Source organism: Gossypium hirsutum, chromosome D03 (assembly GCF_007990345.1).
Source record: "Gossypium hirsutum isolate 1008001.06 chromosome D03, Gossypium_hirsutum_v2.1, whole genome shotgun sequence".
In the NCBI taxonomy this organism is placed as follows: domain Eukaryota; kingdom Viridiplantae; phylum Streptophyta; class Magnoliopsida; order Malvales; family Malvaceae; genus Gossypium; species Gossypium hirsutum.
Genome location: NC_053439.1, coordinates 6,544,068 through 6,561,262, shown reverse-complemented (window position 1 = coordinate 6,561,262; position 17,195 = coordinate 6,544,068). Strand labels below are relative to the sequence as shown.

The window sequence follows — 17,195 nt, the reverse complement described above, 5'->3', positions numbered from 1 at the left end:
AATAAAGGTTTTTTTGTGAACATTACATGAAAATAACAAATTGGCATGGCATTGCAAATGTGATAATTTGTTTGTCACTTCAAACTTTAGAAATAGCAAAATTTAACTTAACGAATTTAACAATTATTGTATGGTCAAGAATGAAGTTTTAAGATGCGAAAAGTAAGGGACTAAATCCACAGCCTACGCATAGCATAGGCACTAATAGCATAATCTGAACATTATAATTTATAATAATCAAATCTAATGCTACACAACATTTTATTGAGGGTTAAACACAAAATTGACCCTTAAATTATACCATTTTTTTCACTTAGATACTTAAAATTGTTTTATCAAAAGTCATACCTAAACTATCAACTTCATCTCATTTTATCCCAGAATATAATACAAACCGATAAGAATGTTGCACATAATCATTGACTTTTCGAATTAAATGAAACAAAATTTGTAGTATAAGGAAAACTTTTAATAAAAGGAAAGGTGTAGGTATATTTTCTATAAATAAAAAAAATGTGTAGATTAAATTTTGTTTGAGCGTCATATTGATAACATAAAGATATTGTTATATTCGAATATTGTTGAAGAATAAGGCATCCTCAAAGTTTTGTCCCCTGCTATAAAGAAAGCTAAGAGGCGCTTACCATAGTGCAAGTGACATATACACACTTATTAAGGATATAAAATGAACCTTCAACAATCTTATTTCATATAAATTTTACTCTTTCAACTCGTTAGATCATATCATTGTCATCAAATTAAATATTAGATAAAAAACGTTTAATAACATTTCCCTCAATCAAGAGACGCAATTCTTATATGGAACTTTCTCACCTAAATTAATTGCATCAATTAAGGGAAAGAGGAAGAAGGAATTCACCGAAAGAGACCTCTCACCCAAACAATGAGAATAAATCCCTTGCCTAGACAATGATAAACAAGGATTGGTCCAAATATCAATAAGAAAGCGACTTCAAGAAATAACTCGCCAAAGAATAAGCCTCATCAAACAATACATGATCTTCATATATTAAATATAAGTTGTTCCCCTGATTGACATCAATCTCCCTCATGTATAACACATAGACAAGCGCCAAGTCACATTGACTCCACCTGAGGACTCCTCAACATGATAACAAACCTCTCAATCACATCTTAGTGCAAGAGTTAAAGGCTCACTACCGTCCAGTTGGTTGCTTCCCGTAACAAGACATGTGTACTAAGAAAACTCGACTTGGAGGAATGAAAGCCCTCTCCAACAATTAGACCCAATCAAGACTAATCCTCTATATTAAAACCCGACAAATCAAGCCCATAGCCTTCTAACTAGAGGTGTTCATTGATTGAGTTGGGCCTAGGCCCATTTCCAAAAAAAAGTTCAAGTTTGAGCTAGAGCTCAATTCGCCCAAATGGCTCATTTTGTCATTTAAAAAATATTTTTTATTTAAATTTAATTATAAAAACACATAATAATTTTTCATGCATTTTTACTTTTAAACAGTGAAATGGGTCTGTCTAACTCAATCAGAGGTTGATAAATATTAAATTATCTTGTCCAAAACTGGTTAAGTATTTGGCTTATGAACACATCTAATCCTTACCCGAATGCTTGAAACCATCGATATCAGCTCTTAGCAACATTGTACAAACTGTCGTCTTTCGCCTTACCCCTAATACCGTGTCAACAAATTTTGTTGAGTTTAAGTAGTTAAAAAGTTCAAGCACAAATTGGAATTTACAATTGAAAATTTTGGACTTTGATTTGAGAAAATAAAGTCCCCAAACTCGCTTGCTAAGATGTATATGAATTTTGATTTTGTGCAATTTTATACATGAAATTTTGATTTATTCTAATCCTCATTAACTATTAATACAATTATTGGTATAACATCATTTTATGTTTATATCTTGTATACAAAAATAATTATATTTATCCAATGTAAAAATGATTAGAAAGATCCTTTTCAAATTTGAATTTGTTCATTTAGATTCTTTTAACTTCATTCTTATTTGCTTATTTATTATTTTCCCTCTTTTATTTCTTTTATTTATTCTTTTTTGGATGTAGATGATGATATGTATACAAATAGATATATATCATATAATTCATATATATTGTACAATGAAGACTACATCATTTTAAGATCTTCTACATCTTAGTTCTTCCTGTTCTGTCATCTGGCTTATGTTTTTTATGTAGCATTTAGACCGAATGACTCTATGGGATTACGCCAATACTTCTACATATTACGGGTAATGTAAAAGACATCTATGTTTTTCACTAATGTATTTATTTCTTCAAATGTGTATTGTAGGGCCTAATTTTTGAACCGGGGCCCAATTACAAACCTAATACCCAAAACCCAAACAACCAAACCCAATTACAAAACAACCCAACAGGCCTAAACTCGGAGCCCAAAACGAGGCCCAACTAGCCTAACCCAAACCAAGGCCCAATCCCAAACCAAGTCAAACTAGGGTTTCAGCTTTTCTGAAACCTTAGCGCCGCAGCCTTCTGCCCCTTAGCCCTAGCGCTGCATCTGAAGACTTTTGGTCTTCTGCCGCCGCCGCCGCCTTTGTCACATCGGCCACTTGCATCGTCACCTGCAAAAAAGAAAACAAGCAAGCAAAGGACACAAACAGTAGCAAAATCGGCTATAAAAGCCAACGAAAATGTAACTTGGTTCTCTTCTTCCGGTTTTTGTAACAAAAAATAGATATCAACAGAAAGAAATAAAAACAAAAAAAGCAGATTCAAGGTGATTTTTTTTCTTCTTTTCTTTTCGGTTTTGTAGATCCGTTTTTCTATTTTCTTTTCTTTTCGTTTACACATGTAAATAAAGGAATTAAATAAAGGGAAAGAAAGAAGAGTCACCCGTTTCGTCTTTCGGTTGCGCCACCGTCGGGATCTGCCCATCGTTGAAATCGGGCCCGAAAGGTTGAGTTAGGGGGTCCTTCCGTTTGATCTCCGGGCTAAACAAGTCTAGCCTTCGATCGGATTTTAGAACGGGGACTAGAATGCCCCTTTGTTGAACAACGCCGGCCATCGTCCACGGTGGCGCAATGGCGGTGCTAGGAAGACCCAAAGGCTGGACGTTTGAGAGGGGAGGAGGACGGGTTTTTGTTTTTATTTAAAAAAAATAGTGGCTGAAATGTTTTTTTTTGAAGAAAATTGGGTTTAAATACCCTAAACGAAACGGCGCCGTTTTGCCACTAGGGGTCAAGTGCCAAAACGACGTTGTTTTGGCCCTGACCCGCGCGGTGACCCGACCCTGAGGGGAGGATCCGCGTGTTTTCTCCAAATGGGATATTTGCGCACGCAGTCCCTCCAACTTTGCAACACATTGCAATTTGGACCTTTTTCGTTATTTTCTTTCGTTTTAAATTAGCTGCATAATTTTACTTTTGTTTCATTTTAGTCCATTGCAGTGCCGCATTTTGGGTACTTGGTTTATTTACTGTTTTGGTCCCTCTCTCTTGGCGCGTGTTGCAATTTAATCATTTTCTTTTTTTATTCCGAATTTTCCCAATAATTTCGTTTTTATTTCGATTCAGCCTGTGTTTTTTAGCAATTTTATTATTTCGTTAATTACTTTATTATTATTTTCATTATTATTATTATTATTATTACTATTATTATTATTGATCATTATTAGTTTTATTTTTCTTTTATTTATTCATTATTATTCTGATAATATATTAATTAGTTTTATATTATTTTAGTTTTATTTTTATTTCATATATATATTCATATATGCATTATGCCCGTACATATATATATTTTTTATTTTATAATATTTACACATACCTACATACATGTTTATATATATATATTTCATTTTCATAAATATATATATATATACTACATATTCTTTATACTTTCAAAATATATATTTTGTTTATATTCTTTATATTTTATAATTCATATATTTACCTACATATATATATATATTATATTTGATGATTTGTTATATATGTATATATGCATGAACATACATACTTACATATATTTTCATGTATAATAGTTTTAAATATGTGTACATGCATATGTTTTTCATTTTCATAATTTTATACATATATATATACATACATTTTTTATATTGTTATAATTTTGTTAATTTTGTTCATTTATTTATTTACATGTCTATTATTGTTATTTTTCTTGCTTTAGTTTTTATCTGTTTATTATTTGTTATTGTGCCTGCATGGTTGTTTTATTTATTTATTTATTTTATTGGTCTTATTATTTATTTATATTTTGTTTTGATCGTGTTATTTTACTTACATTATCATCATTATCATTATGTTACATCCATTTTTACTCGGGTTTGTCAAAAAAGGAAAAATTTCAAATTAAAAGCAATACTCGGTATTTGGGATCTTCGAGAGAATTGAACCCTAACATATTGGGTTCCAATTTTCTTCGTTGGATCTAAATAATCGAGGGTGCTTTTTAAAACAAAAACATAAATAAAAAGCTCATTATCGATAATTCAATACGTTGTGTCCTAATGCATTGGATATGACATGTTTTCTCGAGACAAGGATTTTTCAAAATAAATGCAATATTCAATGTTTAATATTTTGAGAAATTGTGCCCTAACGTATTGGGTTGCAATTTTTCGCATGACTTAAACAATTGAATACCCTTTAAGATTTTATTGTGCAAGTTTTTAGACAAGCTCATTTCTAAAGAGGTAAAATATCGTGCCCTAATGCATTGGGCTTGACGTTTTCTCTTTCTAAAATGAGAGGGTCTTAACGAGTAACTTGATTTATATAAGTCTTCTTTTTTTAAAAATTTAAGATCGTATTTTAAATCTCTTTAAAGTTTTCAGTTTTTCGACACTAAGACATTAAGTAATCAACTAGGTACCAATTTTGGGCGTATCGAGGGTGTTAATCCTTCCTCGTGCGTAACCGACTCCGGAACCTGTTTTTCTAAATTTCGTGGACCAAAACCGTTGTTTTAATAAAATCAAATCGTTTATTAAAAACAACCACTTTTCAAGGTGACCCGATTACACCTTATAAAAAAGGATTGGTGGCGACTCCCATTTTCGTTTTCATTTTCAAAACCCAAGTCGACCCCGTTTTCACAAAAAAATAGTGTCAACATGTATGATTAAATCAAAATTAAAGTTTTCATTTAAACTATAATCAAAATTTCATGCGTATAATTGCACCAAATTAAAATTGATGTATCAAATTACACATTAAATCAAAGTTTATGTATAATTTTAAAATTTTTTCCTTTAATATATAAAAAAACTTAGTTTTCATATTCATTTTAAACATGATTATCTAGATATTGAATTTTTCAATAATAATTAAAAATATAAAGTTTTATGTTTTAAAATAAAATTTCAATTTCACCACAACGCTCATGCTGTGTTTGAAGTATTTTGGATGAATGAGAACCTTTTTAGTAAGTGCAGCTGATGGAATTGCATTTGGATTCAACTTGTCCAGCCTGTGGTGGACGAGGCAGAAATGACATTGCACGTTTTATGTGACTGTGAGTTTACAAAGGCTATTTGGTTTCGAGTCTTACCTGCTCATTGTGTGGCCAGCTTTTTTGCATCGGGATGCACTGATTGGATAGTTGGCAACATTCGAAATTGTCTTAACATTGTAACGCCTGGATTGGAATTGAGCTTATTCTGTGGTATCTTGGTTTGGCGTCTGTGGCATGCCGGTAACAAATTGATTTTTACTGAAGAGTGTGCCACCTGAGGAAATTATTTCTTATTGTCGTGGTCTGTCTACACATGTTTTGAATGCAGACCAATATACGTATGTTTGTGCTGACAGTTTGGGTTTAACTGCTCACTAGCAAGCACCGGATATTGGATGGGTTAAGCTTAACTACGACAGGGCTGTACACCCAATTTCGAATGGAGCTTCTGTTGAGGTCTTATATGGGATGACCATGGTAACGAGCTCACAGGATTCAGCGGGTATCTGGGGATGAGCTCGGAGCTGCAAGCAGAACTACATGCTATTAGAGAGGGGCTGTTGGCTGCCTGGTTTACTGGTTTTCGGAAAGTCATTGTTGAGACTGATTGTGCCCATGCTGTCACATGTATCAATTCTTCTCTGAAAGCTTCAAGTGCGTTGAGGGTGATTAATAAGTAATAACATAAGGGAGCTGTGCAATCAACAGTGGAAAATACAATTTAGACAGGTGCAACGGGTTACGGGAGTCACTGATAATATGGCAAAATTGGTTGTTGCGAGCTGGTATGTTGATGTTGTTCGGTTTGATTTGCCGCCACGATCGATTATTTTTGTTGTTAGAAATGATCCAATTTCATCTTCATTGTAGGCTTGCGTTGTGTTTCTAATTTTTCTTAGGGTATAACCTATTTTTATTACAAAAAATTTAAAAACTCAATTAGATAAGCGAATTATTTGAGAAATTATTAAAAGATTTAATTTACAATTTAGCTCCTAATGTTACGTATTTTACCATTTTGGTGCCTAAGTTTTTTTTTTTCCAATTTGATACTTAGACGATTATTTTGACTCAATTCACTCAAAAAATTCCCTCAATATTAACGAATAAAAATGTGGCATATGGAAGATGATGCTGTCCACTCTAGTAGTTTTAGGGGTAAACTAGGGTAAAATGATTGTTCAAGTACTAAAGTAGGTTCAAACAAAAAGTTTAGATATCAATATAATAAAACATATATAATTAGGAGTTAAATCATAAATAAAGTCTATAATAAAATACTCTGAACTAGATTCATTCAATAGTTTAAGCTACTTAACGAAATGTATGGATCACTTCTCAAATAAACATATAAGTAAATTTTGCTATTAGTTTCTCGACTATGTGTCGTGGATTTAATCTCTAAACTTTAATTTAATTCATTTTAATCCTCATATTTTTAAAAAATTTAAATTTTAGTCTTGACCCAAATGAATTTAATTGCAATTATAGCCTCTTGTAATAGTTAATTAGCTAATTAAGCTTTTTGACCCTTTGATTAATGAAAAAAAATACATTTTCGTCTCTCCACAAAATTAGTAATTCAGTTTAAGTTCTTTTAACAATTTTTTAAACTTTAACCCCTTAAAATGTTAAAATTTTATCTAAACCCCTAAACAAACTTGTAGCTTTGTCCTGCTTGTATGGATGGAAGTTTTAATATGTTTTGATCCCACTTATATTCAAACAGATCTATCTTATGTCGGCAACATTTGTAATACTTTATATTATTGATGAAAACTAAAGTCAGACAGTTAGCTCCATGAATATATCAGATGAAATTGTTGTCATAAAGAAATGTGCACAATAAGTTCCACCTCGATGATGTTGCTATGAGTGACAGAAGGATCAATAGGAGAGTTTTCCATATGCAATTAGAGAGTTATCAGATGATTATATAAGCATACAGAGTTTATTACTATATAGAAGTCGTAATTTTTCTACAAGTTAACATCTATAATCTCACATGAGATAGGCAGACACTATCAACTCCATCCCCCCTTCGTATACATATATGCCTTCTGATTCAATAAAATTTGCTGCAACAAAACCTAATCACTCCATCTGTAACTTTCCTTGTCATGTAGTTCCACTTATTATCATTTCTCTCAAAGGGAGATCATCCTATCTATATATAAACATCAACATAATTTACCATTCCCTACTTTCAAATATCATCAGACCAGTCACTAGTACCATCAGTTTCATAGAACAATCCATCCACGATTTGGTCGATCACCGAATCAATAAACGAGTTGCAACCGACGGTGAAGATCCGACCCACTTTGTTCCGAGCACTCGATAACCAAGCAAAAGCCGCAGCACAAGTCATTGCGCCTAAGCACGCACCCACTGCTTCAGCAATCCCTTGCAAATCCATCTTCCTAAATATGGAGGTTCCCGTCACGAACTCTGTTGTCACTGTCGCTGCAAACACAATCTACAAAAAGAAAAAGAAAGTAAATCCCCATCAGATTCATGTTCCAAATTTAGTTAAAAGAAAACAGGGGTCAACAGTGAACGAAGCTTTTTAAAGTTTAATTACCATGGCGAGACGGCCGGAGATGATCTCGAAATCTTGACTTTTCTTGGTACTTTCAATATACTCCGATAAAGTCTCGAAAAAGGGTGAAACGTCATCGTTTTCTTCCCTTCTGGTCTTCATCACCCCGACTCGATCCGAACCGTACGACCTTAACGTACATAACCTCGGCTGCAACACTATCTTTCCATTCTCGGGTTCACCCACTTTCACTCTCTGAACCTGAACCTGACCACCCTGTTCCCTCCTAGTGTTCGCTCCAGGTTTAGTGGACAGTAGTTCACAGCGAATTACACGCGCCACCGTGGCCATAACAGAATGGGAAAGAAGGGAAACGGTGTTTTGTGTTATGGTGTGGGGGAGGTTTGGTTTTGATGATTCCTAGAATGTTGGCGGATGATATGAGGAGCGTATGATTTGGAAGCTTCGTGGTGGTTTATGAATCCACGTCGAAAGTCATTTTATCTGACGTTTTAATGGGCCTGGTGGTGAGTAACGTAACGGAAGGAGAGGATTTTGGTTCGGTAACGTGGCTTTCACAGAGATGGAATTATAACATTGTTGGTAGGTTTTATTGCCTTCAACGACCCATCGTTTTATCATAAAAGTGATGTCTTTACTTTTCCAGCCCGCTCCACAATCATTACTTTACCTTTCTTTGCCCTTTTCTATTGCTTCACTGCTCATACTGCAAAATTCCAACTCAACCCATTCATATTAAAATTTTTATATTAATTTTTATATAAAATAAATTTAAAAAATATAATACATCATATATGTTAAAAACATTAAAATAAATATTTATTAATAAATTAAAAATATATTTAAAAAATCTTTATAGTTAAATAACACTAAGATAATTACAGCTTAGCAAGCAAATGTCTTTAAATTAGTAGCAAAATTAATAACAAAATAAGAGTTATACAATATCTAAATAATAATAACAAAATAATAGTAATATAATAGCAAAATGGTAGCAAAACAACAATGAAAAAAATATAGGCAAATTCAGGCCGGGCTTGAGCCGTTTAGAAAACGGGTTTTATTTTTTGTTCAAACTCATTTTTTAAGTCTATATTTTTATTTAAACCCTCTCACTTTTCGAACAAATCTTCAAATTTAGACGAATGATCCAACCCATAATAGGGTATAATAGTACACAAGTTATAATTATATTCATTAAAAATGTTAAATATAATAGTACAAGATATTTTTTATTTAAGTTTTGTCTTTCAATAGCCTATAGCCTTAGAGCCGTAGATTAAGTGAGAAAAAAACAAAAGAAAATACTTGACAAATAATGAAAAGGTATGCAATGCTGCCTATAACACCTTTAATTATTGAGAGGGAGTGATGTAGTCAATAAACAAAAAAACTAATTAGAAAATATCCAGCTAACCGGAGGTGGAGGATATATCACATAACCCTTTGGTGTCTGCCCCATTTGTCGAAATCGTTTTTTGAAAACAAAAATTTTGGTTATCGACTAAAAAAAACAAAAACTGGAGTCGCCACCGATCCTTTATTAAGGTGTGATCGGCCCACCTAAAAAAATAATTTTAGTCTGCGAAATTTGAGAAAACAGGTTCGGGAGTCAGTTACGCACGATGAAGGGTTAGCACCCTCGTAACGCCCAAAATCGGTACCAAATTGATTATTTAAAGTCTTAGTGTCGAAAAATTTGAAAAGATTTTAAATGGAAACTTTTTATTTCATGAATGAATTAAAAGAGCAAGACATTCTTATTTCAAAGAAATAAAACACCACACCCAGTAAGTTAGGGCACAATGTTTTTAATTCTCCAAAATATCTGAATATTACCTTTTGTTTTTGAAAATTCTCATTTCGAGAAGAAAATGTCATGACCAGTAAGTTAGGACCCAACATTTTTGAATTCCCGAGAATAAGCTTTTATTTAGAATTTGTGAACTTGTTGCAAAACAAATACTTGGCTTTCTAAATTCATCGAAAAATAATCGCGATCCAGTAAGTTAAGACACGATCTCTCACGAGAATCATGAATGCCAAATATTTCGGAATTTATAAACTAGGATGATTTAAGTACTTTGAAAAAATCAAGATATATGTTTTTAAAAATGGATGCTAAAAAGGGTTAAGGTATAACATGAAACAAACACCCTGATTTCAAACATATATGAATAAATATTTACAAGTATATACAAGTATAACATACAAGGAATTCACAAATACGTGCATGCATATATTTGACACACATACAAGGGTACATACAAAAAGATAGAATTGAATATATCAATAAAAAAAACTAAAACAATGCATGTATATGTATTTGAAAATCGTGAAAAAAAAGGATAAAATACAAAGATAAGAATATGTGTATATATTTACAAAAGTAAAAAAAAGCTTGAAATTTAAATATAACAGTATATATATAGAAGTTTTTTTTTAAAAAGGAAAAAAAAAAGAAAAAATATATATGTATAAAGTATAGGTAGATGTGTAACCTAAAACATGCACATATATATATTATATAAGAAAATATTATGTGTATACTATAAATATATATTTTATATATTAAAAACCATGCAAGTATACTAAAAATGTGCATATGTATATGTATTATATAAAACAATGCATGAATGTTATAAAATAATAATAATAATAATAATAATAATAAATAGTTAAAAAAAGGTCAAATTGAGCTAAAATGGAAAAAAAAGTAAATTCGAAGTAAATTTTAAAAAATAGGATCACATTGAACACGTGCGCAGGACTGGAGGACCAAAGGAGTAATTTATCCAGGCCTCCAAAACGTTGCTCAGAAGGGGACTGAATTGAAACATGAATTAAATATGTGGCCCAATTTTAAAACAAATAAAAAGGATTTAATTGATATGCGCTGCAAAAGGGAGGGGCCGTTTGCGTAAATTCCCCTTCTGACGTCAGAACGCGCGGATCCTCCCTTCCGGGTCGGGTCACCGCGCGGGTCAAGACTTGGACAAAACGACGCCGTTTTGCCCTATTATTTTAAACCATTTCCTTCCTCTGAAAACATTTGAGAACCGAGTGAAAAGAAAAAAAATAAAAAAAAGAATCAAAGGCCCTCCCTCTGCTAGGGTTTTGCCCAGACGCCAACGCCGCCGCCGTTCTCGGCATTCGGCCGATTCAAATCCCAGCCCGACTAGCTCCGATTCAAGCGGAGTAGGCTTGGGTTTCGACGACGATGCCGCAGGTAAGCAACCCCCCCTTTTATATTATTTATTTATTTTTTTTAAAAAAACCAAAATAAAAGAAAAGAGAAAAAAATAGAAAGAAAAACATAAATCTAATTTCACCTTTTAAAATCTTTAAATACTCAGTGTTTCCTTTCAATTTCTTGTGTATTTTCTCCGTTAATACCCTCTGTCCCCTTTACATGTTAAAAATGGCCTTTTATAGGACGAAAAAAGAAACAAAAATACAATTATTTTGCTTGTTTTTTTTCTTTTTGGACTCTTTGAGTCCGTTTTTGCAGGGAATCGTGAAGCAAACGGTGCGGGGGAGGTCGAGACGTGCGGTGATTGGGCGTCTGCTGGAGACTGCTAGGGGCTTGCGGCGGCGCTCCTTGCTGTTTAGGGCTAGGGTTCTTTTTGTTTTTTATTTTGCTTTGGGCTAGGGTTGTTTTGGGCCTGTTGTATAATTATTTGGGCACGGGCGTATTTGGGCTTGTACAGCTGCCCCTCTTTGCTCATTGTCGTGTGACGGGAATAGAGTAAAGACTAAAAGCCCAATTGTGCCCGGCCTTACTGAGCCTCGACTTCTTCGGTGCTTTTCTTCTTCAAGTAGCTTCATTCCTTCCTACTGCATCTTCTGAGGTACAGGAATTAGCGTTTCAATCTACTCCACTGCAATGTCAGGGAGATAAGATTCGTATGCTGTAGCTTCTCAATTTACTATCTTTAATCTGCTCCATTGCAACTTCAGGGAGATAAGACTTGTAGTTTCAAATTGTTCTGCTACAACTTAAAGATAAATCTGATGCGATCTGCTCTATTGCAACTTCAGAGAGATGAGATCTGTGATTTTAACCCACTCCATTGCAACTTCAAGGAGATGGGATTGGTTACTTTTGTCTGCTCCACTGCAACTTCAGGGAGATAAGACTCGTATCTTTGATCTACTTCACCACCAGTATGGGAAGACAAGATCTGCATTTTTCGATCTACTTCACTCCAATACATAAAGACAATATCTACTTTCTTCGATCGATTCCACTGCCGACCGGGGGAATAGAATTACTGGCTTCAAGATACTCCACTGCAACCTCAGGGAGGTAAAATCTGCCATCTTTGATCTGTTCCACTACTACTTATGGAGACAAGATCTGTTTTCCTCGATCTACTTCGCCACCAGTATAGGAAGATAAAACCTGTATATTTGATCCACTTCACTACCGATATAGGAAGACAGGACCTGATGTCTTTGATCTACTTCACGCCAGTACATGAAGACAAGATCTGCTTTTTCCTTTGATCTGCTTCGCCACCAGTATGGGAAGGCAAGATTTGTTACCTTTGATCTACTTCATGCCGGTACATGAAGACAAGATCTACTTTCTTTGATCTGCTTCGCCACCAGTATGGGAAGGCAAGATCTGCTGCTTTTCAACCTGCTCCACTGTTGCTCAGGGAGACTAGGTTTTATGATTTCACCAATCTGCTCTCTGTGAAACATGACCTGTATGATTCACTTTATGAGCCTAATTATGCCTAATGAGTAGGATGTTATGATCAGAATGAATCAAATGCTCCTAACTAGGCGTGTATGAATGACATTTGGATGTTATGTCATGAAAAATGAATATTGAATGTTTAAAGTCATTATTGCTCATTAAGGCTTCCTTCGTGGCAACAACGCTTCGTCAAAACTTGAAAAATTTAAAATCTCTACTCTTGGCTCCTATATCCGACCTTTTAACCCGATGAAGGTCTAAACAATAGTCCTGTTTCAGGTTCCTGAGTTATTTAAAGATTTCTAGGATAATATGAAAACTTCATTTGTGAAAGTTTTATTAGTCCATTAATCGTCATTCTAATGCAACATGCTTGCGAAAAGATCATAACGATGGATAAAACAAGATTAGTTTGGAAGCATAGCTCGCAATGGATTGTCAAAGATAGAGGAATTTCCTGAGGATATTTATATTGGAGAAGAAGAATGAAATATTCTAAAACAACGAATTCAATACAAATACTATGATCAGGTGCCCCAGATATCTCTGATTCGAATATCTCTGTACAAACTTTTTTTTTGAAGACCCTTCTGAATTCAACACGTGTTTAGAAGATTCACAGTAGTTTGTTGATGCCCCAAGATGTCGTCCACTCCTTTCTGCCAATTCAGGTACAACAAGACTACCACGTGACAATCAAAATTTGAGCCGCCCTTTTCAGGTTTTCAACTCAAATCCCCTTTGGTCTTAAGGTGCCCTTTGCGGGTTTTCACCCTAGCCTCTCCTTTTTTTTTTTGGAATCAAAGCGCCCTTTGCGGGTTTTCACCTTGGTTCCTTCCCTTCTTCAAGTAAAGTACCGCTTCACCGAATCTGAATTTACCGGATTAGGCAAGTTTTTACCATCCATTTCAGCCAGGATCAAGGCTCCTCCAGAAAAGGCCTTTTTTACAACATAAGGACCCTCCCAATTCGGCATCCATTTCCCCCTAAAATCCTTTTGTAGAGGAAGAATTTTCCTCAACACCAGGTCCCCCTCGTGAAATTCTCTAGGTCGGACTTTCTTGTTGTAGGCTCGCATCATTTTTTTTCTAGTACATCTGACCATGCTGAATATCCTTTAGCCTCTTTCCCTCTATCAAGTTCAACTGATCGTATCGAGATTGAACCCATTCCGCTTCATCTAATTGTAGCTCAGACAAAACTCGGAGAGAAGGGATTTCAACTTCGATGGGCAAGACTGCCTCCATGCCATAGACTAAGGAGAAAGGCGTTGCCCCGGTGGAGGTCCTGGTTGACGTTCGATAAGCAAAGAGGGCAAACGGTAATTTATCGTGCCAGTCCCTGTAAGTCTCAGTCATCTTCCCTACAATCCTCTTTATATTTTTATTGGCCGCTTCTACTGCACCATTCATTTTCGGGCGATACGGCGACGAATTGTGATGTCTGATCTTGAATTGACTGCAGACTTCTGCTATTGAGCTATTGTTCAAGTTCAATGCATTGTCGGATATGATTCTCTCAGGCATTCCATACCGACATACGATCTCCCTTTTCAAAAACTTACTGACTGATGACTTTGTAACGTTGGCATACGAAGCAACTTCTACCCATTTTGTGAAGTAGTCAATAACCACAAATATGAAACGATGCCCATTGAAGCCTTCGGCGATATTGGCCCAATGACATCCATACCCCACATGGAGAAAGGCCATGGAGAAGTCATGACATGAAGAGGCGAAGGTGGTGCATGCATTTTATCACCATAGATTTGACATTTATGACACTTTTTGGAATAACTGATGCAATCCTCTTCCATGGTGGACCAGTAATACCCGAATCTCATAATCTGCCTAGCCATTGTGAATCCACTAGCATGCGTTCCGCAGATGCCCTCATGGACTTCCTCCAGGATTTTCTTTGCTTCCACGACATCCACACATCTTAACAGAACTTGATCTTTTCCCCTCTTGTATAAGATCTCCCCATCTAAGACGTAATCAATGGCTAATCTTCTCAGAGTTCTCTTTTCATTCTCCGTTGCCTGGCCAGGATACTCACGATTTTTTACATATCGTAGAATATCCTTATACCAAGGGCTATCATCGATTTCTCCTTCTTCAAGATTATAACAATGAGCCGGGTCTTCGTAGATACTCATTTGGATTGGCTTCATATCCTCATGTCTGTTCACCTTGATCATGGAGGCTAAAGTAGCTAGTGCATCAGCCATCTGGTTCTCGTCTCGTGGGAGATAGCAAAAAGTGATGTCCTCAAACTCCTTAATCAATTCGAGGACCAACCTTTGATAACTGACTAATTTAGGATCTCTCGTTTCCCATTCTCCCCTGAGCTGATATATCACCAATGCTGAATCTCCATAGACCTCTAACACTTTGATTCTTCGCTCTATAGCTGCACGAATCCCTATGATGCATGCTTCGTACTCTGCCATGTTGTTTGTACAATCAAAATCCAATTTGCAAGTGAAAGGATAATGATCACTATTCGGGGATACTAAGACTGCCCCAATTCTATTGCCCACAGCATTCGAGGCTCCATCAAAGTTTAGCTTCCAACTGCGGCCTTTTTGGGGATTTTCTTCAGTAGCGGCTATACACATCAGGTCTTCATTCGGAAAGTCAAAACTTAACGGTTCGTAATCTTCCAAAGCCCTGCTAGCCAGAAAGTCAGCAATTGCACTCCCTTTCACCGCCTTTTGGCTCACATAGACAATATCAAATTCAGACAGTAAGATCTGCCATCGGGCCATCCTCCCATTCAAAGCAGTTGACTCCATCATATACTTTAACGGGTCTAACTTTGAGATTAGCCAAGTCGTGTGGTATAACATATACTGTCTTAATCTCCGAGTTGTCCAAATCAAGGCACAACATAGTTTCTCAATAGGCGAATATCTCATTTCACAGTCAGTGAATTTCTTGCTGAGATAATATATCGCCCTTTCTTTTCTCCCTGTTTCATCATGTTGGCCTAGCACACACCCCATGGAATTATCAAATACTGCCAAATACAATATCAGGGGCCTATCCGGGCTAGGTGGTGACAGCACTGGAGTATTAGACAAATATTGCTTCACCTTGTTAAAGGCTTCTTCGCATTCTTCATCCAAAGTACCAGGATTATGTTTCTTCAGAAGACGAAATATAGAGTCACATTTCTTGGTTAGTTGTGAAATGAACCTAACAATGTAGTTCAGTCTTCCGAGGAATCCTCGAACTTCTTTCTGAGTGCGGGGTGAAGGTAAATCCCGTATTGCCTTCACTTTGTCTGGATCAATCTCGATTCCATTTTCACTGACTACAAAGCTTAACAATTTTCCTGACCTGGCCCCAAAAGTGCACTTCACCGGATAAAGCTTGAGCTGGAACTTTCTCAATCTTAAGAATAATTTTCTCAAGACCTGCACATGTTCCTCATCCGTTCTGGACTTCGCAATCATATCGTCAACATAAACTTCGATCTCCCTGTGCATCATATCATGGAACAAAGCTACCATAGCTCTTTGATATGTCGCTCCCGCATTCTTTAATCCAAACGGCATCACTGTATAACAAAACGTCCCCCATAACGTAATGAACGTAGTCTTTCTCATGTCTTCAGGATGCATCTTTATCTGATTGTACCCCGAAAAGCCATCCATGAAAGAAAATAATGAAAAGCCCGCAGTATTATCTACCAATGTGTCAATGTGGGGCAATGGAAAATTGTCCTTTGGACTAGCCTTGTTCAAATCCCTGTAATCCACACACATTCGCACCTTTCCGTCTTTCTTCGGAACCGGTACGATGTTGGCCACCCACTCAGAATACTTGACCTCTTGTAGAAATTCGGCATCAAACTGCTTTTGGACCTCCTCCTTTATCTTTAACACGATATCAGGCCTCATCCTTCTGAGCTTTTGCTGCACTGGCTTACAATCTTTTCTTATAGGAAGACGATAGACTACGATGTCGGTACTCAACCCCGGCATATCCTGGTATGACCATGCAAACACGTCCTTGAACTCTCGGAGTAATTCGATGAGGTATTGTTTTGTCTTTGCAGAGATATTCGACCCGATCCTCACCTCTTTACCTTCCTCCAGGCTCACAGTTTCTATTGATTCCTTGTGAGGTAGGATTTGCTTCTCTGCCCGTTCTACCATTTTCAATAAGTCCGGAGATAAACCACAGTCTTCGACATCTTCAAAATCATGCGACCCCTCTAAACACATGTTTCGTTCAAAAGGGGATTCTGAATTTGTAAGAGTGACATTCGTATCATTGATATCGTAAGACCTGTTATGAAGAACAGTATGGATTTAGGAATTTGTTTGGTGCAATATGGTCATGAATGAAATGCAAGTGTAGTTTGAGAGAAATTCAAAATAACTGCTCTTATGGAAAGAAAGATTTGCTTCAAAAAATGACTGAAAAACATGAACTTTATTAAAATAACGATTTTCT

The 17,195-nt window shown here is 35.6% G+C and overlaps 1 protein-coding gene across 1 annotated transcript; it reads right to left on the bottom strand.

The window, feature by feature from the left end:
* Window positions 1-7,387: 7,387 nt before the first annotated feature.
* LOC107950375 (stress enhanced protein 2, chloroplastic) lies at window positions 7,388-8,672 on the bottom strand. Its single transcript, XM_016885220.2, has 2 exons — window positions 8,043-8,672; window positions 7,388-7,937 (listed from the first exon to the last, which is right to left on the bottom strand). The coding sequence occupies exons 1-2, from the start codon at window positions 8,349-8,351 to the stop codon at window positions 7,665-7,667; spliced, it is 582 nt and encodes a 193-aa protein (XP_016740709.1). The 5' UTR covers window positions 8,352-8,672; the 3' UTR covers window positions 7,388-7,664.
* Window positions 8,673-17,195: the final 8,523 nt, after the last annotated feature.